Genomic DNA, 23,371 nt, shown 5'->3' with positions numbered 1-23,371 from the left:
ACTGCTGTAATTTATACTCCTGTTCATTGGCTAAGCTAGGGTAAGAATTCCAAATTTTGAAGGATTTCAATTTGCACAAACAGCCTTTTGACTAACCTCATTTTATTTAAATCTTTTTTTCTAAAGATTAGTGTCACTTTTTAATACTGTACTTGCTGTTTGAATGTTAAACCTAATCATACTATTGTCACTATTTCAGCGTAGTTTAGCTACCATCACTTCTTGAATTAGTTCTTGCGTGCTAATTGATAGCCTATGCTTTAGAACCAGTTGTTTGAAAGAGGCAATCATTTGAAGTGTCAAGAAACAGTTTCTTTAAACTCTGTCCTGTTATGCCATTTGATCAGTTTCTATATGGATAAAGTGCCACTTTATTGTTTTGTTAGATTTTACTGCCTGACTGGTCTCTCTCAGTACTGAGTGCTCAATTTCATTTGCTTGATATGGAAGCTCGAAGTAACACCTACTAATATATTTACATTTTTAGTTTGGGATTTGTATCAATATAGATTCACTTGTGTAGTAGTTTCCATTCAGCAATTTTAAGCTCATTCAGTTCTATGGAATCACTAATATACAGCACTACTCCTCAACATCTCTGGCCTTCTCTCTCTTTTTTGCATAGTTTGTAAGTAGATATTACAATAGCCGGCTGCTTTTGAGCATTCCGCCACATTTCTGAGATACCTAATTTTGCTTTTAAAACTCTTGCCTTGGCACACAGATATTTCTTGCTTATATTCTTGCCTACGTGTCTGTTTTTATATAACTCCTTGATCCAACACCAAGCTAATTTTGTGGAATATACCTCTGTGTTCTTATCCTGTCTCTGCTCTTGTGTACTTGTATTTTCACTCTGCCCTTTATTGGATACACAGATACCATTGTACTAACCACATCTTTAACAAATGTCTTTGTCCAACTTGTGTGCATTTCAGCTCCTGCCAGCTTTCCCCCCAGCTTTTAGTTGAGCCATTTCTCCAAACTCATTTATTTCATGTTAACAGTCTGGTTCCATTTTGACTAAAAAGAACCTTATGCAAATTTTGAAATTTTTTAGACACTGTTGCCCAAATACATTTGTTAGTCTCCAAGGTGCCACAAGGACTCCTAGTTGTTTTTGTTTTCCTTAAGTTTCTCTTGAGAGGCCTTGTTAAGAATGCTGATGCAGGAACAGATATATAACTTTTCTTCTCTGGGAGCCAGGGGCGGCTCCAGGCACCAACACTCAAAACGTGTGCCTGGGGCGGCAAGATGCGGGCCACGCAGGCTGGTGGCCGTGAGGGCAGCAATCAGGCAGACTTCGGCGGCGCACCTGCGGGAGGTCCCCCTGTCCCGCGGATTCAGCAGCAATTCGGCAGTGGGTACTCCGAAGCCATGGGACCTGCAGTGGCAGATCACCCGCACAAATGCCGCCGAATCCGCATGCTTGGGGCAGCAAAAAACATAGAGCCGCCCTTGCAGGGAACAACAATTCTCAATCAACACTATCTTTCAAAGACTCACATAAAAAGAAACAGTTTTCCCATTCTCTTTCATGATACAAGGGATTTCTTGGTACAATAGTCTTCAAGGATTTCACATCTGACCCCTCAATCTCAAAAACCTACTGACTTTAGGAATAAGTATATTCAGATTGCTCTCAGCAAGAATTTTATGACTTGAAGCTGAAGAGATTTCACCTTGCTCAAGAGTATGACAACAATCCCCTTTTAGGGTTTATCTGAACTTTCCTTTATCAACCTGTCCTGCACCCTTCCACACACAAAACTTTATTTTTCTTATGATGAGACTCTGAGGGGGTCAACACCAAACAGTCACTGTTGACTGGGAAGGGTAAAGGATCTTTACTGGCTATGGGAGGAGGCAGTGCCTGTAAACTCAATCTTCCACACCAAATTAACTTGAAAGGAGACAGGATGAGGCGTAACATTTTATTTAAATAAATATGTGCCCCTGAAAAGAGAAAACATGGGAGTGAAGGGGAAACTATCTGCAGAGCTGGCAGTAGGTCAAGGAACAGAAGAAATAGAGAGGAGCGAGTGACAGATGCTTTTAAAATACAGATCAAAAAGATGTTTGTTTTTTTAGATTAAGTATGTGAATTTAGGTCCAGACCACCATTCTTACAATTAGTTTGTGTTCACTATCAAAATGGAGACCACCCTCACTTTGTATAAAATGTCTAACTCTCGAAACACAAAACAAAGAAAGGAAAGAGGAGGAAGTGACCAGTAAGTACAAGTTTAAATGTCACCTAATGTACTGAATTTGGTTTCTTCTAATGTAACAGAGCTAACACTGGGCCTGGTGGGCAGGAATTGATGACTGGACTACACCTGGATGAAAAAGGGAGCTGAAGGAAACAGTGGGTCTTAATGGAATAGGGGAGTGATAAAAAGGACAAGCTATTGGTATAAAACCTTAAAAAAATATTAAATTTACATTGAGTTTTAGAAAAAAATGACAAAATGTTACTCTGAAAAAAACTATTTGATTGCATCTCATTAATTACCTAAAGTTACAAGATACAGACAAATACTTTTAAGAAGGAGCATACAGGTTCGACTGGGTGTTCATAGATTCTCATGCTTTTTGGATGGAGAAGGGGCATACAGGGATGAGGGGGGGACTTATTTTAAACCCTGCAACTCTGCACTTAAACAAATTCAAGAAAATTGGTTATGCTTTAAGTAACCTTGAAACTGTGTATTAGTAATAATGGCCACTCTATGAGGGCCCAAAACCAGAAAACAGTGGATATGATCCAGAATGTAATCCTACATTCATAAGTGTATTCTGAACCTTTTCTTTATTGCCTTGGCCATATCATTTCATGACTGTACGGAGTGTAAAGTGGCTTATTACCAACAGTGTCAATTTGGATAGGGTATGAGCCAAGTTTCTGAACTTTAGCCCTTACACTGAGCAGCTAACCCAACCAGCATACAACACATCCCAACATTTTCAAGTGAGTATTGCTTCAGGAAAATCTGAAATCAGGGATCCTCCCCAAGCTCCAGAAGAACTGAGTTTAAAGTATCTTCAACTCCAGACTCTGAAGATGTAGATGACTTAGAAGAGGCTTGATTTTCAAAGAATAGTTGATCAGCACTTTCTGAAAATCAAGTATCTTTAAGGTATCTTAAGTTGGACACCCAAAAATTAAGGCACAAAATAAAATCACTTCTGAAATTCTTGGCCACAATGAAGCAGCATCACCAACAAAAAATTAGCATTTTAGCCACAACTTTCCGAAATCCTTCATTCTGTGTGTATATACACATACTAGCAAATTCAGACCCAGAATTCACCCTAGTTTAGCTGCCCAAAGGGTGAATTATAGGTCTGAATTTATTGTAAACAAGGTCACATCTTTTTGATCTGTATTTTAAAAGCATCTCTCACTTGCTCCTCTCTATTTCTTCTGTTCCTTGACCTACTGCCAGCTCTGCAGATAGTTTCCCCTTCACTCCCATGTTTTCTCTTTTCAGGGGCACATATTTATTTGAATAAAATGTTACGCCTCATCCTGTCTCCTTTCAAGTTAATTTGGTGTGGAAGATTGAGTTTACAAGCACTGCCTCCTCCCATAGCCAGTAAAGATCCTTTACCCTTTCTAGTCAACAGTGACTGTTTGGTGTTGACCCCCTCAGAGTCTCATCATAAGAAAAATAAAGTTTTGTGTGTGGGAGGGTGCAGGACAGGTTGATAAAGGAAAGTTCAGATAAACCCTAAAAGGAGATTGTTGTCATACTCTTGTGCATATCAGAGAAACATTTTTTATTTAGTCTTTAACGCCTATCACAACAGATATATAAAAAATCACCACCACATGTTTGGGAGACCTTGCCAGAATGACTTGTCAATGGAAGAAATTTAAAAAAGTTTCCAAAAGCCAGAGGGGGACACACATTTTTAAGTTTTGACAGGAGCTAAAAATTCAGATGCACTATTAGAGCTCCATCCCATATCCTCATTTGAATATTTTTGATAGTTAACTATATGAAAAATTAAAAGTTTCCATGTTCCAAATGACACACAGTACTTTTCACACATACTGAACACGAGTCACAACTGCTGGATATCAAGTGCTTCAAAGGTTCTTTTGAACTTTCAGAAGCACTCAGAAGGCACAGAAGGCAATTTTAATGGGAAATGCCTAATTCCGAAAAGAGTAATAATGTAATTACAATTAGACTACGATATTTACATTTTCAGTTGAGGAAGTTATTTTCAAATGATATTCTAAATGCATGGATACGCCTTAAGGAAAGAGATGCTTAATTACTTTAGTTCAGTAGCTGGACTGAGGTAGGTTTCCTTTTCATAGAGAGAAATATTAAAAAAAACCCTGAGATTTCCATGTGTGAAACTGACATATCTGTTTTTTATGATTACCCCAGAAATCATAGAAATGTAGAGCTGGACGGGACCTCAAGAGGTCATCTTAGTCCATCCCCCCTGTGCAAAGGCAGGACCTTAGACCATCTCTGAGAGGTGTTTGTCCAACCTGTCCTTAAAAACCTCCAATTATAGGGTTTCCACAACCTTCCTTGGTAACCCATTCCAGTGCTTACCTATCCTTATAGTACGAAGCTTTTTCCTAATATATAATCTAAATCTCCTTTGCTCTATATATTAAGCCCATTACACTTCTTCTCCAAGTCCACTAAAGGTAGGACAACTCATCTCCATGCTCTTTATAACAGCCCTCAACATATTTGAAGAGTGTAATCAGGTCCTCCCTCTGTCTCTTGTCAAGACTAAACATGCCCATTTTTATAACCTTTCCTCATAGGTCAGGCTTTCTAAGTCTTTTTTCATTTTTTTATGGTCACCTCTGGACTCTCTCGAATTTGTCCACATCTTTCCTTAAAGTATGGCACCGAGAACTGGCTACAATACTCCAACTGAGACCTCACCACTGCCAAGTAAAGTGGAACAATTACCTTCTGTGTCTTACATATGACACTCCTGCTAATAAATCCCAGAATGACATTAGGTTTTTTTTGCAACTGCACCACACTTTTAGCTCATGTTCAGTTTCTCATTAACTATAATCACCAGATGCTTTTCAGCAGTACTACCCACCTAGCCAGTTATTTTACATTTTTAGTTGTATGTTGCATTTTTTAAGTGTAGTCCTTTGCAATTGTCTTTACTGAATTTCATCTTGTTGATTTCAGACCATTTTCTAATCCTGTTCTCCAAAATGCATGCAACCTCTCCCAGCTTGCTGCCATCTGCAAATTTTGCAAGTATACTTACCATTCCATTTTTCAAGTCATTAATGAAAATATTAACTAGCATCAGACCAAGACAGACCCCTGCAGGACCCCACTAAATAAGTCCTCTTGCTTTCACAGAGAACCATTAATAAAACTTTTTATTTAGCATGGTTTTCCAATCAGTTGTGCCCCCACCTTACAGCAAGTTCCCCTAGACCACATTTTCCTAGTTCGTTTATGAGAATGTCATACTGGACTGTGTCAAAAGCTTCACTAAAATCAAGGTACGACATCTACCATTTCTCTCCTATCCACTAGGACAGTAACCTGTCAAAGGAGGAAATTAGGTTGGTATGGCATGATTTGTTCCCGAAAGATCCATGTTGTCTATTCCTTATCACCTTGTTATCCTCTAAGTGCTTACAAACTGTCTAATAATTTGTTCCACTGTCTTTCCAGGCATCTAAGCTAGATTCACGTCTATAAATTTCCAGGTTATCTCTGTTCCCCTTTTTAAATATAGGTGCTATGTTTGTCCTTCTCCCGTCCTCTGGGACCTCACCCATCTTCCATGAGTTATTGAAGATAATTGTTAAAAGATCTGAGAATTGTTTCAACTAGTTCTTTAAGTACCCTAGGGTGAATTTCATCAGACCTTACACTTTTTCTTCCTATTCTGGATTCTTACTTGCCCCTTGTTATTAGTTGTGATCAGATGCTTAGCACAGTTAATACTGTTTTAGTTAAGACAGAACCAAAATAGGCACTAAACATCTCAGCCTTCTTGATGTCATCCGTTATTAGCTATGCAGGAAAACTAAATACCTGAAACAGAATTTAAATAAAGCTGTTATTATATGATGGCTATCTAGGGAGAGATAACAGTTATAGAAGAAGCCAAAAAGAATAGCAGCACACATCAAAAGAAATGAAGCAGAAAAGAATGAGTATTTTAATTAAGGCAGGATATGAAGCAATAATTACCTGCCCATTCTGTTGAATATACAAATTAATTTTGCAGTCATCGCCACCACAAGCTAATATTGGTACTGCAAAAAAAGAGAAAAAATTAAGTGTTTGTTATTAAATCTTGTAACTTTAGCATTCTGTGATCTTTATTAAAAGAAAAAACGGGCACAAGATAAAACCATAAATATAACTGAATAATATAATGGAACTTCAAAGTAGTAAAAGACTTATTTAAAAGCATCTAAAATGCAAGTTCTTGTAGATATATAGTATCTGCTACAAATATTGGGAAGCTGAAGGGCAAGTACCTCTAATTTAGGTCTCCAATGTAGCTCTGTTAAGTCCAGTTGTGACAGATATGGCAATTTCCTGCAATATCTTTGGGAGATCTTACACACTATAAATAATGGCCATACTGGGTCAGACCAGTGGTCCATTTATTCCAGTATGCTATCTTCTGACAGTAACCAGTAGCAGATGCGTCAGGAGGAGTGAACAGAACAGGACACTTTTATCAAGCCCTGTCATCTAGTCCCAGCTTCTAGCAGTCAGATGTTTACAAACATGCCAATCATGGATCTGTGTACCTGACAATCTTGGCTAATAGCCATTGAACTTTGCGCTGATCCCCTGGCCCAGCTGCATGGTAGCAGCTCTGTTCCTGGGCTCCAGCCACATGGTGGTGGGAGCAGACCCTAGGTGCCAACCCCTGGCCCAGGCCGCACAGCAGTAAGTGCTGGCTTGGAAGGCATTGGCCCCAGGCGCTGACCCACAGCTCTGGCTGCGCGGCAGCAGGCTCTGATCCCTGGCGCCGGGCACGCAGTTCCTGTCCCCAGCACTAGGCTCTGGCCGCATGACAGCAGACACCAGACCCAGGCACTGGCCACGTGACAGTGGGATTCATCATCCATTCCCATCGCCCCTGGCCCCCACTGCTTCCCACAGCCTGCATTCATCCCCATCATTGCCCCGGACCCCTGCTGCCTCCCCAGCCCCACATCCATCCCACCATCGCCTCTGGCCCCTGATGCCTGCCCCTTCAACCTCCCTCCCCCCCATCCAGAGCTTAATGGGTCGTAGGGTTTGCTGAGAAAAGTGATATTTACAAACATGCAAGTATCACTTTTCACAGCAGACTTACTAGCTATCTGTGAAAAGTGATACTTCTATATTTGCTAATATCACTTATTACTTTTCATAGCCTCCCAGGTAGCTACTAAGTGTGCTGTGATATTAACAAATATACAAATATCACTCCCGAAGGGGGAGGCAGCATTATTTTTATTACTGAGTCTGCCAAAAAACCCTATACATATAAATTACAATTATTTGGATGTGTATCTGTGCATATTTAATTGTTTTTCCTAAAGTTAATTAAATATTTTAGGAAAAAGTGTCAGTGCGGCCACCAGTGAAAGTTCATGGCCACACTCCGAGGCCACCAAAATTTGTTGTGAAAACCCCTGGTCTAGGCAGTCTAGCTTGCTGTGAATAACACAGTATAGGTAAGAAACTGGGCTGCCTGGAATTCCATTGGTCAGGAGGGAGAGAGATGTGCATCTCTTTCCCAGAGAAGTGACAGCAGAGAGCCAGAAGCCTAAAAGTTGACGTCCTTGCTGAACCACAGAGAGGGAAATACAGGTACAGTTGCCCTGAACTGTGACACCAGACATTATTATTTCTGGGAAGTTTGTAGAAATGTATTCGTCATAAATCTGCTCAACTACACAAACGTTGGACTTGATCCCTTAATTTAAAAAAAGGAACTAGGAAGACAAGTAGAAAACCAATATGACTAAGAAGTAAGATTGAAAACCTTATTTGAGCCTTCAGAAAATGGAAGGCCAACCCATAATGCATAAGTTACATCAAGTAATATTCAAGGAGAGTGGGAGGGTGAAGATAGATATGAAGCACAAGTAGCTAAAGGTATAAAAATAAATAAGACATTTGTTAAAATTATGAGAAGCAGGAAATGACAAAAGAATGTGTAAATTTGCTAGAATAGGGAGTTAAGGAAGTAATGTCTGAGGATAACATTGCAGAGAAGCCAAATGATTTCTTTGTATCAGTCTTCATTACAAATTACAATAGGTAAACACCAAGCACAGCCTTACTCTTTTCAAGTAATAACAATGAAGAACTGTCAGAGACTGAGATGTTAAAGGCAAAGGTGCTGGAACTGGCTGATGAGTTAAGGAGTAATGAGTCAGCAGGCTCAGATGTTATCCATCAAAGAGTTCTGAGATGCTAGCAAAAATATTCACTGATTAAAATCAGCTACTGTACTAGGAGATCAGAATGTAGAAAATGGACATTTCTTAGAAAAGAGTAGTAGAGTAATCCTGCAAGTAACATGTTACTAAATTTTGTACCACACCAAGTAAACTGACTGAAATAATTAAAAACAGAATTATATCACAAATGATAATATAAGGACAAACCACTAGATGCCTCTCTAATGTATTAGGATTCTTTCAACATATCAGAATAGCAGATAAAAAAGGTGGATTCAAGCAGACAACACAACTAACTGCACCAGTCTACATGCTATTCAAATTTTCAAGGTTTCCTCTACCACCAACATAGTGAGAATTTCCTTTTTTTTTTTTTTTAAACAAGACTTTGGATCATAATGATAGATTTTGAACCTTAATCATTGCAGCACACACCAAAACATTTATAACTAGTATTTTAAAATTAACAAATTAATAATTTTTCATTATCGCATGCCTGAGTTTTTGATACAGTCTAGAGCAGGGGTAGGCAACCTATGGCACGCGTGCCGAAGGCGGCACACAAGCTGATTTTCAGTGGCACTCACACTGCCCGGGTCCTGGCCACAGGTCCGGGGGGGCTCTGCATTTTAATTTAATTTTAAATGAAGCTTCTGAAACATTTTGAAACCTTATTTACTTTACATATAACAATAGTTTAGTTATATATTACAGACTTATAGAAAGAGACCTTCTAAAAAGATTAAATTGTTTCACTGGCATGCAAAACCATAAATTAGAGTGAATAAATGAAAACTTCGTACACCACTTCTGAAAGGTTGTGGACCCCTGGTCTAGAGGCAAGTCTGTTTTCACATGCCTATACCCACAAAAAAAACCAAAACCAAAAGACGAAGAATTTCTTTATCCATTTTAAGATTTTAGGACTGAGCACAGTAAATTCTGAGTTTCATTTTTGAACTACTTATACAGGTTTGCAAGCTTTATTTTAAATCTTGAAGTGTGGATCATTACTTCTCATTTATGTACACAGTGCTATACTAATATATTCCCCTAGGGTACTACAAAGAATTTCTAATATGTACACCACCATAATAAACAAAGAACTAATCTATTGCTTCACAGCATGAATTTTAAGACAGCATTATCCTGACTAATATGCAGCACAGACCCTTTATTATTTCAAACTACAGGTCACAAGAATTTATTGTAATTTTCCAGCCTTGTAAACTTAATGTCAACAACCACCTACTCACACATCTAAGGAAAAAATATCTATTGAGTTAAAATTATTCAGAGTGAAAATGGAAATACTGCTTTTCATATTGCACTGCCTTCACGGTATGACAGCATTTTCAAACTGCATGATGTATTTTTGTATACAGTTCTAGAAGATTTGAAAACTTCGTAAATCAAACAAACTGACTTGTCTGCTCTGAAGGCATTACAGTAAAAATAACCGTCAGAGTTAAATAACACATAACAAGACAGCTATGAATATGCTTATATTTGTCTCATTAAATGTGTAATATATAGGGCCCTACCAATTTCACAGCTGTAAAAAATGTGTCATGGACCATGAAATAAGCCCTGCCCCATGAAATCTGATCTCCCCAAAATCAGCCAGGCTGGGGAGGGACAGGACTTGTCCTTCCCCTGCATGACTGTTATGGGGAGAGGTCAGACTCACCTCTGCAGGCAGCACAGAAGAGGATGGTACACTCTCACTTATGTGCTGCAGAAGCCCCAGAGCTGGGCTCCAGACTGCAGCTCCCCATGGCTCCTGCCTGGGCTCAGGGTGTCCTAGTTCCAAGGCTTCCACCCCCACAAGCGCACTGTTCCTGATGGGGCTCAGGGCCTACAAGCTCTGAGGCTTCTGTTCCCTCTCCCCCATGGCTCCTGCTCTCCCTCCCTCCTGAGCTCTTGCCTGGGCTAGTCACACCCAGGCACCAGCTCGGACTTGGGGCTTCCACCCACCACAGCTCCTGCCCGGGGTCAGGACACCCCATGGCTACTGACCAGGCTGCTGCTCTCCCTCCCTCCTCAGCTCCTGCCTGGGCTAGTTGCGCTCAGGCAACAGCTGGGACTCGGGGCTGCTCCCACCTGCAGCTTCTGCCCAGGCTCAGGACACCCAAGTTCCAGGGCTGCCACTCCCCCACCCCATGGTTCCTGCCGGGCCTAGGGGCAGCCAGGCTTTAGCCAGAACTCAGAGCTTCCACCCCCAGTGGCTCCTGCCCAGGCTCAGAGCTGTCGCCACCCCCACCCCCTCCCGCAGCTGCTGCCCAAGCTTGGGACACCCGAGTTCCAGGGCTGCTGCTCCCTGTTCTCCCTCTCCACCCCCGATGGCTCCTGCCAGGGGTAGGGACACCCAGACTTCAGCAAGGACTCGGGGTTGCCATCCCCCGCAGCTCCTGCCCAGGCTTGGGGAGGCCACACATACACACACATCTCACCTCAGGGCTCCTGCCAGAGCTCGGTGTGCACAGGCTCAGGGCTGTGGTTCCCGAGGGCTCCTGCTTGGGCTCCGGGCTGCCCAAGTTTGGGGCTTCTGCCTCCTTTCCCTCCTCCTTAGCTCCTGCTGGTGCTCGGGGCTTCCACCTGTGGCTCCTGCCAGGGCTAGGGCACCCATTTTTCATACTGTCCGGGGCCCCTGGGCACAGACAGGTCCCATGCGTTAATCCACCACTGGCCCTGACTAGCAGCTAGGAGCCCCCAGTTGGGACACTCCCAACAACACTGGGGAGATCGGACCTATCTCTACCTCTGGGAGCCTCCTCCAGCTGCAGGAAACGCTGCAGAAGTGAGTATGACAATCCTGCAACCCCCATACAACAGCTTTAGGACCACACACACACAATACCCTTTTGGATCAGGACCCCCATGGTTACAACACCGTGAAATTTAAGATGGAAACATCTGAAATCGTTAAATTGACCAATTTTAAGACCTTGTGGCTGTGAAATTAACCAAAGTAAACCATGAATTTAGTAGGGACCTATTCATACATGTTCTGTGCTATGCTGGGCACTGTTGGATTGCTGTCTTAATGCAGCAGTTATACAGTATATGCCTAACCATGCCCTGATGCAGTTCCTTACATGCATGGCCAGAAGGTAGTTTATACCTTATTCACCTGAGGAAAGAATATCTGCTGGCAGCTTCTTCTCACCATGCAAAATGGTTGACATTTTAATTATCTTATCAAAGAATCTCTTCCTCACTGAACATTAGGGCCATTTTGGGAGGGCTTCTCTCTCTGGCTTATTTTCCTAGTATTTCAGAAACACCTGCATTCATACTAACAACACACTCGCTACTTCTGTTAAATATTGGGAGGTGCTCAGATATTTTATATGGTGCCCATTACTGAAATGTGGTTATTTACCTTATCTAGTAACTGGAGCTCTTCAAGATGCGTGCTCCTATGTTTATTCCACTCAAGGTGCACATGTGCTCCTTGAACCTTAGACAGGAAGATTTCTGCTACCAGTGTCCATTGGACTATGCCAGGGGTGGGCAAACTATGGTCCCCGGGCTGGATCCAGCCTGCGAGCTGTTTTAAGCCAGCCTGCACGTTCCCACTGGGGAGCAGGATCTGCGGCTTGCTCTACTCCGATGCTCCGGCCGGGACACTGGGTCAGGGGCTGCACCACGCAGCTCAGCCCGCTCCGGACGGGGCGTTAGGGCGGGGGCTGCTCCATGTGGCTCCCGGAAGCCTCAGCATGGCCCCGCAGCTCCTAAGCCCTCCAATAGGAGCTACAGGGGTGGTGCCTGCTGATGGGGCAGCCTGCAGAGCCACCTGGTCGTGCCTCCTGGTAGGAACCGAAGAACGGACATGCTACTGCTTCCGGGAGCTGCTTGAGGTAAGCGCCGCTCGGAGCCTGCACCCCTGAGCCTCTCCTTATGCCCCAAACCCCTGCCTGCCCCAGCCCTGATCCCCCTCCTGCTCTCCATTCCTCGATTCCAGCCTGAAGCACACTTCTGCACCCCAAACCTCTCATCCCCAGCCCCACCCCAGAGCCCGCACCCCCAGCTGGAACCTGGACCCTTTCTGCGCACCCCTGCTCCAGCCCTGATCCCCCTCCCACCCTCCAAACCCCTCGGTCCCAGCACAGAGCACCCTCCTACACCCCAAACTCCTTATCCCCAGCCCCACCCCAGAGCCCTCACCCCCAACCAGAGCCCTCACCCCCTCCCATACCCCAACCACAATTTTGTGAGCATTCATGGCCTGCTCTATCACAGCCTTTGGAAGGATCTGCAACAAAAGGGAAGCAGGGCAGGTAGTGGAATATAAATAGGAACTACACATCTCAAAGAATTCCAGTTACTCCACAAGAGAAATAACCATATTTCACACTCCATATGTATTCCACTCAAGGTGATTCAGAAGCAATATTCACTGAGAAGGAGGGTATAAGGAACTATGCTGTGCCACAGGTTAGAGGTCTGCTCTGCTGAAGGATATATTTGCTATAGAAGCTTGTATCTGGGCATAATGCCTAGTAAAAGTGTACACACAGCCCCGGACTGCTGCTTTACAGATTTCTAGGAGAGGGACATCTCAAAGCAAAGCTACCAATGTAGTCTGGATTCTGGTCAAGTGGGCCTTTATACCTTGCAAGAGAGGGGTTGCTATCAACTCCTACCAAAGCAGGTTGCAGAGTGAAATCCATTAGGAAAGTCTCTGACAAGATATTTCTCAATATATGAGAAGGGAAGCAAAGGAGACAAATAGTTTAGGAGATTTCAGAAGGGTTTTGTCCTCTGCAGCGAAATGCCAAGGCTTGATTGACATCCAAGAAGTGTGTAGCTTCCCATCCTCTCTGGTGGCATGGCACTTCAGATTTAAAAAAGACAGGATGACCTGCTTCAGATGGAATTCCAACATTATTCTAGAGATTAATTTAGGAAGCATCCTCTCACGGAAACCCTGTCCTTATGAAAAACCTTGTAGGGCATGTTTGCCATACAGGGCCTCCAGCTCAGCTGCCTTTTTGGCTGTGGTTCTTGCAACCTTCATAGACAGATGAACAAAGGAACATGAGACTAAGGTTCAAATGGAGCTTTCATAAATGCTGACAGGACTAGATTGAGATTCCATATCAGGGTAGGTTTCACTACCAGAAAAAGGGTTCTGACAAGTGCCTTGAGAAACCATGCTGTAGTAGGATGTGCAAAGAGCAAATGTGGGCTGTCCACTGAAGGGTGAAAGACGTTAATAGCTTCCACCATGCACTTGCAAGAAACTGATAGGCAATTCTGACCTTTTAAGAGAGAAGGCAGTCCAGAATAATGGGGATCTGGAAAAAGCTGGTGAACCAGAACTGCTTCAGCCACTGAGGAGCAAGTAGGATTACCGACTTTGTCTTGTTTTCCTCAAGACTTGAGGTAAGAAAGGGATGGTATAGGAATGTGTACATCAACAACTTCGTCCACTGTACAGAAATGTGTCCCAGAGACACACTGGAGCAGTAGATTGGGCATTTATTGTTTTTCTGAGGATGCAAAGAGATCTCTCCATTGGAATCCCACTGTTTGAATACGCTCTGTACCACTGAGTTATGTAGTTCCTACTCACGGTCTCTGGAGAAATGTCTGCTGCGATGTCAGCCACTCTCGGAAAGAGCACTGCCAAGATGGTGACTTGATAGTAGATGCAGTTCCAGATACTAAGAGCTTCTGTACAAAGAAGGGTGGACCTTGCTCCTCCCAATTCACTGATATAATAAAGTGCTATCATGTTATCTGACATGACTTGAATGTCCAGGGTCTGAATAAACAGTAGGAATTGTTTGCAGACTTTCTGCACTGCCCAAAGTTCCAGGACATTTATGTGCAATTGGGATTCTTGTTGGGTCCAAGTACATGTTTATCCAGGCAGCCTACCCAACTTAGTAAGCAGGTGGCTGATCAAACTTTTTGTGGGTGGGGACGGGACAAACGTAACCTTTCACACACACACACTGTTATCCTGTTTTCCTACCAAGTAAGCAAAGTCAGAATCCTGTGGAGGAGCAACAACAACGTTGGGGGAAAAACAGACCGTATAGTCTCATCATATGGTGATTACACTCTTTTTATTCCACTAGTATCTCTAGAGGATGTTAAACAGAAGCTACCAGAGTCAGACATTTTTAAATCAGCAGGTCCAGATAACTGCCTGAGGAGCCTGCTGGACCATTAATTTTGATTTTCAGTAAGTCCTGGAGCATTGAAAGCTAAATGTTGTGCCAGGTTTGAAAAAGGGCAAGATAATGGAGCAGCTGACATAGGACTCCATTAATAAAGAATTAAATGAAGGTAATGTAATTAGTGCAAATGAACATGGGTTTATAGAATATAGATCCTATCAAACTAACAATTTTTTTAATGAGATTACAAGTTTGTTTGGTTGATGCAGGTTGTTGAAGTAATAGACTTCTGTAGGGTGTTTGACTTGGTATCACTTGACTAAATTAGAATATAAAATTAACATGGCATACACACACATAGTTATGGATTAAAAACTGACTAACTGATAGGTCTCAAAATGTAATTGTTAATGGGGAATGGGTGCTTCTCCAGCATGGACCAACAGGGATCATCAGTTCTTAGCCCTACACTAATTAATACTTATCATAGAATCATAGGGTTGGAAGGGACCTCAGAAGGTCATCTAGTCCAACCCCCTGCTCAAAGCAGGACCAATCCCCAGACAGAATTTTACCCCAGTTCCCTAAGTGGCCTCCTCAAGGATTGAACTCACAACCCTGGGTTTAGCAGGTCAATGCTCAAACCACTGAGCTATCCCTCCCCCACATCAATGTCCTGAATGAAAATATAAAACAGTCACTGATAAAGTTTGCAGATGAGATGACAAATTGGTGGAGTGGTAAATAATGAAGAGGACAGGTCACTGATACAGAGAGATCTGGATCACTTGGCAAACTAGGCACAAGCAAATAATATGCATTTTACTATGGCTAAAGGTAAATGTGTACACTTAGTAACAAAGAATGCAGGGTCATACTTATAGGTTGGGGAACTCTATACTGGGAAGCAGTGACTCTTGAAGATTTGGAGGTCATTATGGATAATCAGCTGAACATGAGATACCAGTGTGACACTTGGCCAAAGGAGCCAATGCAATCCTGGAATGCATAAACAAGGGAATCTAGAGTAGGGGTAGAGAAGTTATTTTATCTCTGCATTTGGCACTGGTGCTACCACCAGTGGAATACTGTGTATAGTTCTGATGACCACAATTCAAAAAGAATATTGAAAAATTGGAGAGAGTTGAAAGAAGAATGATCAAAGGATTAAAAAACATGCCTTATAAACTCTAGTAGCTCAATCTATTTAACTTAACAAAGAGAAGGTTAAGGGGTGACTTCATTATAGTCCAGAAGTACCTACATGGGAAACAAACATTCAAAAATGGGCTCTTTAGTCTAGCAGAGAAAGACATACCACAATCCAAATGGCTGGAAGTTGAAGCTAGACAAGTTCAGACCAGAAATAAGGTAAAATTTTTAATGGAGAGAGTAATTAACCATTTTGGAACAATTTACCATGGTGAATTCTCCATCACTGACCATTTTTAAATCAAGATTGGATGTCCTTCTAAAATATACACTCTAAAGGAAGTTCTGTTATGGGCAAGACCTGTGTGATATAAGAGGTCAGACGAGATGGCCTTGGAATCTGATACATATTTAACGATTCATTTGCTCTCTTGCTAAATAGATCATTGCCCTCAAAAGGCAGATCCTCACAGTGAATTGAACTTTCTTGAGAATCTAGAGGATTAGAGCCATGAAACTCATCTCATAACTATGGATATTGCCATTGAGCAGGAGGCTGTATCTGCTGCACGCACAAAGCCTGAAGGGCCAATCAGGCTGGCAAATTTATCTTTATCAATGATTGCTTGGAGCTGAAGTTTATCCTTAAGTCAGTTTCTTAGTGAATTCAGAGAACTTACTGTAATTAATAAACTCATACTTTGATATTAAAGGTTGGTACTTCACTATCCAGAACTGTTAAACTTGCCAAAGTGAAGTTCTTCCTCCCCAAAAGGTCTAGACATTTAGCTTCGTCTGGGGGTTTAGATCTGGGTTGGTAGTTGCTTGCTCCTTTCAATGACAGCCTGCACCACTGAAAAGAGTATGGAGCAAGGAGTGAAAATAAGTATTCTGTCCCTTTCCATGATACAGAATATTTATTCTCTGTTCTTTTCAGAGTGGGGGCGGAAGTGGCTGGAGTATGCTAGACTGTTTCAGCCAGTTCTAAAGTGGCCTCATTAATAAGCAGTGCCACATTACTGGAAGTAGCACTGTGGAGGATATCCAGCAGCTTATAAGGGTGCCATGTATTTCCTCCAGGGGAATCAAGAGAGTGCATGCAATTCTCAAGAGGTCATAATCATTGTGTGGTAATGACAAGGCAGGAGTGACTGCCTCATCTGGTGAGAACAATGATAATCCTACAGAAGTGAGTGGTTCTGGCTGTGCTGATTGCTCCTCTTCCTCAGAGTGATCCTGAGCAGATTGAGGTTCTTCCCCAAATAAAAAAGCCTGTCCTGATTCCACTGAGACCTTGCATATTTGGGATGTCTCATACAGATCCCAGGGACCCAAATACGGCCAGTGCAAGGGCTCATGGGGTGGTCCCCTTGGAGGAGGATACCATCAATCCCAAGTCAGGTAGTCCTACCCTGTGAGAGTGGGACGGTGCCCATGAGATCTTGGAGATGTTATCAGGGCTGATCTTCCACCTTGATAAGGCTGGTGAAGCCCTCTCCTTGATTCTGGACTCACTGAAGGAGAATGAGGCTTCTGTCAGTGGGCTGGCCTGTTGGTACTGGTGGTCTCATTATTCCTTGGCAGGTCAATGGTACCAGACAGTGGCTAACCAAAGTTACAGGGACATCCTTGGTTAGACCAGATCTGACAGTATTACTGATTCTGGGCCTGCAGAGATTAGCTGTTTTTGGTACTGATCATTCCTTTTCTTTGAGCATAGGTACTGTCGGTGTAGGAAATGTCCACTGTCTTCTTTCCCTCGCCAATATCAAGGATGGTGCTGTCCATTTGGCTGTGGATGGCTTTGTGACATTTGTGGTTCTCAGTGTCAAGAAACTGGTACCATGCCTTTTGTGAGCTTCTGACCCACATGGACCAGTGAGTGGAGTCTCAGCCAACTTTGAGGGTGTCAAAGAAGAAGTCTGGTACTTGAAGACTTTGAGGGAGATTTTTCACATTTTTTGTGAGGGTTTGCTCCTGCCGCCTAATGTAGGCTATGTTTGGAAGAGTCTTTATCTACCCTGAGCAGTCCCTGAGCCTGAGACCCGCTGCTTGAAGGGATACTTAATGCTTCTGTGCAATGCACAGGGAGGTCGGATGGGTGAGGGTTGGACTGAGGTCTCATGGAATGATCCATCAGGAATCTTCTACGTCTGAAGTTACAGGCTTGACAAGTTTGCCAAGAAAAGAACCATCAGATATTATACTTAGAAGGCAGATAGAGAGATGTGTTGTGGAAGTCGATGACCAGGAAGGCAGACCATGCAGATCTTGAATCCCGAGGTCTTGGGTATGCTAGGCAACCCTGTATAGGGGTTGCTGGGGTAGGTCAGGTTTTTCTCCAGGCCTCTGTACTACTAGAACTATACTATCTAAACTGAAAACTATTAATATCAAACTTTTTTAACAGGAATTCCAGCTAAAGCTGTGAACACTGAGGAAGTACTTTTCTTTTCAGAAGGTGGGATGAGGAGATGCAGTTAAATTGATTGAAATACAGATTACCAAATTGTGCATACCAATCTAAATGCTAGATCTAAGGAATAATGTTTTGTGAAAGTATGAGTTGAGCTCCAAGGACCACAGGTAGCAGAAAGGAACTGGAGAAGTGGACACCTGCCCCATATGCCCTCAGTTCAGGGCACAAGGGCAGAGACATGGATCCATGGACATGGCTAGGAAAAAAATCTTCCAATCTCAGGTGCATGGAACACATGCACACCTTGACTGGAATACTCAAGTTTTCATGCTTTCCTCTACAATCTTGAGGGCCTGAAATTTCCTTTTAAAAAAAAATAAATATAGGTGATTTTCTGTAATTTGAGTTCTTCCAGATGCACTCGGTCTATTCTCTTTCACGTTGTGCAGGAGTACAGCTTGGATCAGCTGACCATACTAGCAGCAGTGCCCACTAGAGCACTTTTGTGCCCCCATACGAAGGGGAGGACTATGGGCGGGGGGTTGGAAGTGGTGCCAACTGCCTTAATTCCTACCACCACCTCTTCAAGTCTGAAACTGAAATTAGGACTGTGAGGAAAAAAGGAAAGGTGGGTGAGGAGTGTGAATGTGCAGAACCCATCTCAATGAAAACTCTGTATGGCTGAGTAACCTTTATTTCTTCAAGTAGCCTTTGTAAATTCCAATTCTTGACTACTGACAAATAGCACTCTTCTTTTTGGAAGGTGGGATGAGGCGATGCAGTTAAATTGATTGCCATATAGATTACCAAGTTGTGCATATCAATTGAAATGCCAGATCTATAAGAGAATGGTCAGTTATGTGAGGTTCCCTGATCCATTTTCTGGGAGGGCAATGACAAGGAAAAGTATCAGGCCAGTAGTAGCCTGATTGCAGATCAGTGTCAATCTAAGGCAGTTTCCAAGGCAACAACAGCAACCTAGTTAAGCAAAAAGCTCAAAACTGTGTGACACATTTCCATGGTGAACAAGCAGCGGGTCCTACGGGGAGGTTCTCATATCTCCAGAGAGGTCTACGTAGGTAAGAAAATGGTTTAAACTTACATTTTTCTTTTTCTTTTCTGGAGGAGGGAGAGAAGGAAGAGGAACCAGACCCACCACATTATACTTCTTTCCTTTACCCTAAATCACCGAAGATAACGTATCTGGTGTTTCATGAGAGTAACTAAATGATAGTGTTCCAAGTGTTCACCATGAACCTAAGTCACCACTGTAACCATGGATCCAATAGGAACCAATGGCTCTAAGGAAGCATCAGGTGTTTTATCAGGCTTCTGATGAGTTTTCAAGCCTGGAGCCAATTCAGCGCAGGATGATACTGGTCCTTTATAACCCCATTGGTGCTGTTCTGATTTTTGAGCTCAGACTTTTCATGGGGATGCTTCTGCACTTGAGTATGAAGAATTAGAAATATACCTGTGAGGCCAAAAGTTTATGCTTGGTCAGATCCAATATTTGAGGATTCATAGTGAACAGCACCTTCAGTTTGGCTCAATCGAAGAAGCGGATGAGTGAGCTGGAAGATGGCTAGTCTTTTTAGTCTCCTTAGGAGTTGGAATTAAGGCCACTCTCCCTGCAAGTTTAGATTCTGATGCTTCTTTCTGGCCCTCAGAGTAACAGGGCTGTACGTAAAGCAACAAGGTGAATGACCTTCCTCAAACAAACCAAAACAATACATATCTCCATTAGAAGCAAGAAAACTAGCAGGGTAAGAGGCACAACTCTTAAACCCCAGTTTCTTTGCCTTCAGTTCCAACATATCAGAAGAAAGGAACTGAATCAAGATCATTAGTTAAAAGAACTAACTGAAATCTATCAAAACTAAGGCATCATCACCTTTGAGGGTGCAATGTGCTGACAAATCCAGGTTAGAGGAGCCAGTGAGCTTCCTGGTCCATCTGCTACTACAGTTAAAGTAACTGAGGCAGTCAGGAGCCAGCATACACATGACCAAGGTGTTATACCCCAGGACAATCCCCCAAGTCCTGACTGAGATATGCTCTCGCCACACAGGTCCTCACCACACCTTCATGGTATGATTACAACTATGCATTCTGGGCAAGATCTGACACATATCCACATAGTGGGCCCTTAAAATTCAGGTGCTGCCAATAACTTTAAAGATGACACTATAGCTCGAGCCCTACGAACACTGATACAGGCAAACTGCACCCTACACCTCATTAATACAACAGAAGTGCTCCTCCTGTCCTGAGGCCCAGTGGTGAAAGAGATCATATCTTTGGAAGCCATCATCGAAGGACACAGAGAGATGCTGCAATTCGGCAAGATCACTTCGCCACTGATTCTCAGTATAATGTTGTTGGCTCTCCACAATCCTCAGACCCTCTCATGGGAATTAAAAAGAAAAAAAAAATCAGCTTCCCCTCTGAATTGTGCCAATGGGTCTGCCTACACATGGCTAGCAACAAGTCTTCAGACCCGGGCAGACCAAGACACCATGGACCTTTGAGAAGAACATGGACACCCTGCCTCCATGCCGGAACTACAATAGCTCCACAAATCTGCAGTTTGGGATGAGTGCTCCATATAGTCAAATGCATGCAATATTCACGCCTGAATTGGCTATCCTATGCACATACTTCCAAGGGAACCTGGTCAAGTGCTTATGCGCCAATCTCCTACTGGGGCTCTGGTCCCGTGGACTATTGGTCCTTGAACCAAATGAGGATCAGGACTCCTTACCTTTAATACTTGAACTGTTAGATTGCATTAGATCTGCTCGGCTATTCACTAAACTAGTATGTATTTGGGCAGGGGACGAATGGAAGACTGCATTCCGTACCCACTACAGTGACTCTGAGCATTTAGTGATGCCATTTGAACTGAAGAATGCCCTGCAACCTCCCAGTATTTTCTAAAAGACAACATATTGGTCCAAGATGTCCCAGAAATATCTTTTATCCCAATGAGATACTCATCTCCTCGGAGAATCCCAAGAAGCACTCACCACATTAGGGCCGACCTAAAAAAAAAGTCAACACAGTCTTATGCAAAATTGGAAAAATATGTTTTTGATCAACCCTCCATGGAGATCCTAGGGTTTATTCTATCCCCAGGAAGGATCAGAAAAAGGTGGAGACCATTTGCAATTGGCCAAGGCCTCAGTAAACCTGCTTCTTAGGCTTCACTATTGGTGTTTCATCACAGACTTTTCAGGGCAATTAGCACCTGTGACCATGCTCATTTATAAAAATGCCAGATTTATTTGGTCCCCCAAAGCCCCAGCAAGCATTCAAACAACAAACTCATCTTCACCACTGCTCCTGTCCTGGTACACCCAGACCCCACACAAGCCCTTATCATGGAAGCTGATGTATCAGATGTGACAATCAGGGCTGTGCTCTGACACACGTATGGTCCCAAAGAGTCATTACATCTGTACATCTATTTGTCCTGGAAACTCAAAACCAATAAACAAAATTATGAGATCTTGGACAAGGAATTCCTGGCAATCTAAGCCACTTTTGAGGAGTGGCATCACTACCTCCAAGGAATGCAACATCTAGTACAGGTCTTTACGGACCACATAAACCTTGAATATCTACACAAAGCCACAGCACTGAACCTGAGGCAACTCAGACGAGTTGTATTCTTCTCCTGCTTCAACTTCACCATCACCTATTGCCCACAGGCCAAAAATGGTAAGGTCAATTAACTATTCCAAAAGGCGTAATTATTATGTAGTCTAAGACATGCCTAGCCAGAAGCTGCCTTCCACTCTCAATCCTCACAATTTACTGAATGCTGCCATTCACTAAGATCTAACCCTAATTCATTCGGCTTCAAGGAAGGTGATCTTTCCCAAAGAGCTAAGGACAAGCGACATCATGACACACGGGGTGGGATAATATATGTGACATGATACGCATGTCCCTCAGGAGCTTCCCACAACAGAGGTGATGCATTTGGGACACCGACACTCCTGTAGCAGGGTATTTCAGTCACCTTATAACTTATCACCAACCCTCCTGTTTCTTCTGGTAATGCCGAACGCACGCTGCGATACAGGCTTAAGTCAACTCCTGTGACTTGTATGCAAGTATCAACATACCAAGGCACAAACTCTTGAGGATTCTCCTGCCCAGGCCCTGGGGAGCCATCGTTAGTTGGGGACTGGTCCTGCTTTGAGGAGGGAGTTGGACTAGATGACCTCCTGAGGTCCCTTCCAACCCTGATATTCTATGATTCTATGATCGCCCTGGATTTCATTGTCCAATTCCCTGAGTCCAGTGGCCACACGGTAATCACAAGGGTTGTGAACCAATTTACCAAAATGGCACATTTCATCCTCTGCATTCACCTACCTTTCTGCAAAGAAACAGTTCAGCTCCTCGTGAAATATATCATCCACCTCCAGGGGCTCTTGGATCTGGTTATTTCAGATCAAGGCCCACAGTTCATATCACACTACCAGTGCAAGGCCTACAGCTACTTGGAGCCCACATTTACATCTCTTTAGTGTATCACCTACAGACAGATGGCCAATCAGAGAGGGTAAACCAAATATTAGTACACTACTTACAATGCTTTGTCAATTATCACCAGAGCTACAGATCCGCGCTCCTGTCCTATGCAGAATTCGCATGTACAACATGTTTTCACCCTCAGATTCACCCAGCATTACCTACAACTTCCCCAAACCCAGCAGTCACTGACTGGATTCAATAGATTCACCAGGTCCAAGAAGTGGTAAGAGGCTCCCCTGAGGAAGCAAAGAAAGCCTACAATGATATCAGACCGTCAATGGCCAACGTTTTCAGTATGCCAAGGGGCGCAGCTTTCCACAGAATAACTCTGCACCGATAGGCCATCCTGCAAACTGGACCACCAGTTCCTCAGGCCATACCAAATCAGGTAACAAATCAACACAGTTACCTTCAAACTCTGCCTGTCTAGATCCCTCGAGTTACACCCTGTCTTCCACATGTCGCTCCTGAAACCCTACATGGAGATCCATTCTCCACTAAATCCAACCTTCTCCCGCACCGGTACATGTCCCGGACTACAAAGAGTATGTAGTCCACGAAGTGCTTGACTCCAAGATAAATTGCGGCACACTATGGTATCTCATTGACTGGAAAGACTATAGCCCTAAAGAATGGTCCTTGGAACCACCTAACCATGACCATGCACATGACCTTTCATAA

At 43.1% G+C, this 23,371-nt stretch overlaps 1 protein-coding gene across 5 annotated transcripts in view; it reads right to left on the bottom strand.

Moving 5' to 3' along the window:
• ELP2 (elongator acetyltransferase complex subunit 2) overlaps positions 1-23,371 on the bottom strand; it is a 128,881-nt gene that overhangs the window by 86,651 nt on the left and 18,859 nt on the right. For all 5 annotated transcript variants that reach the window (XM_050938166.1, XM_050938167.1, XM_050938168.1 and 2 more), the window contains one exon: positions 6,216-6,280. In XM_050938166.1, the coding sequence (XP_050794123.1) occupies positions 6,216-6,280 (65 nt within the window). The remainder of the gene's footprint in view (positions 1-6,215; positions 6,281-23,371) is intronic.

The sequence above is a fragment of the Gopherus flavomarginatus genome, chromosome 2, assembly GCF_025201925.1.
Source record: "Gopherus flavomarginatus isolate rGopFla2 chromosome 2, rGopFla2.mat.asm, whole genome shotgun sequence".
NCBI classification, from domain to species: domain Eukaryota; kingdom Metazoa; phylum Chordata; order Testudines; family Testudinidae; genus Gopherus; species Gopherus flavomarginatus.
This window is presented reverse-complemented; position numbering and strand designations above follow the sequence as displayed.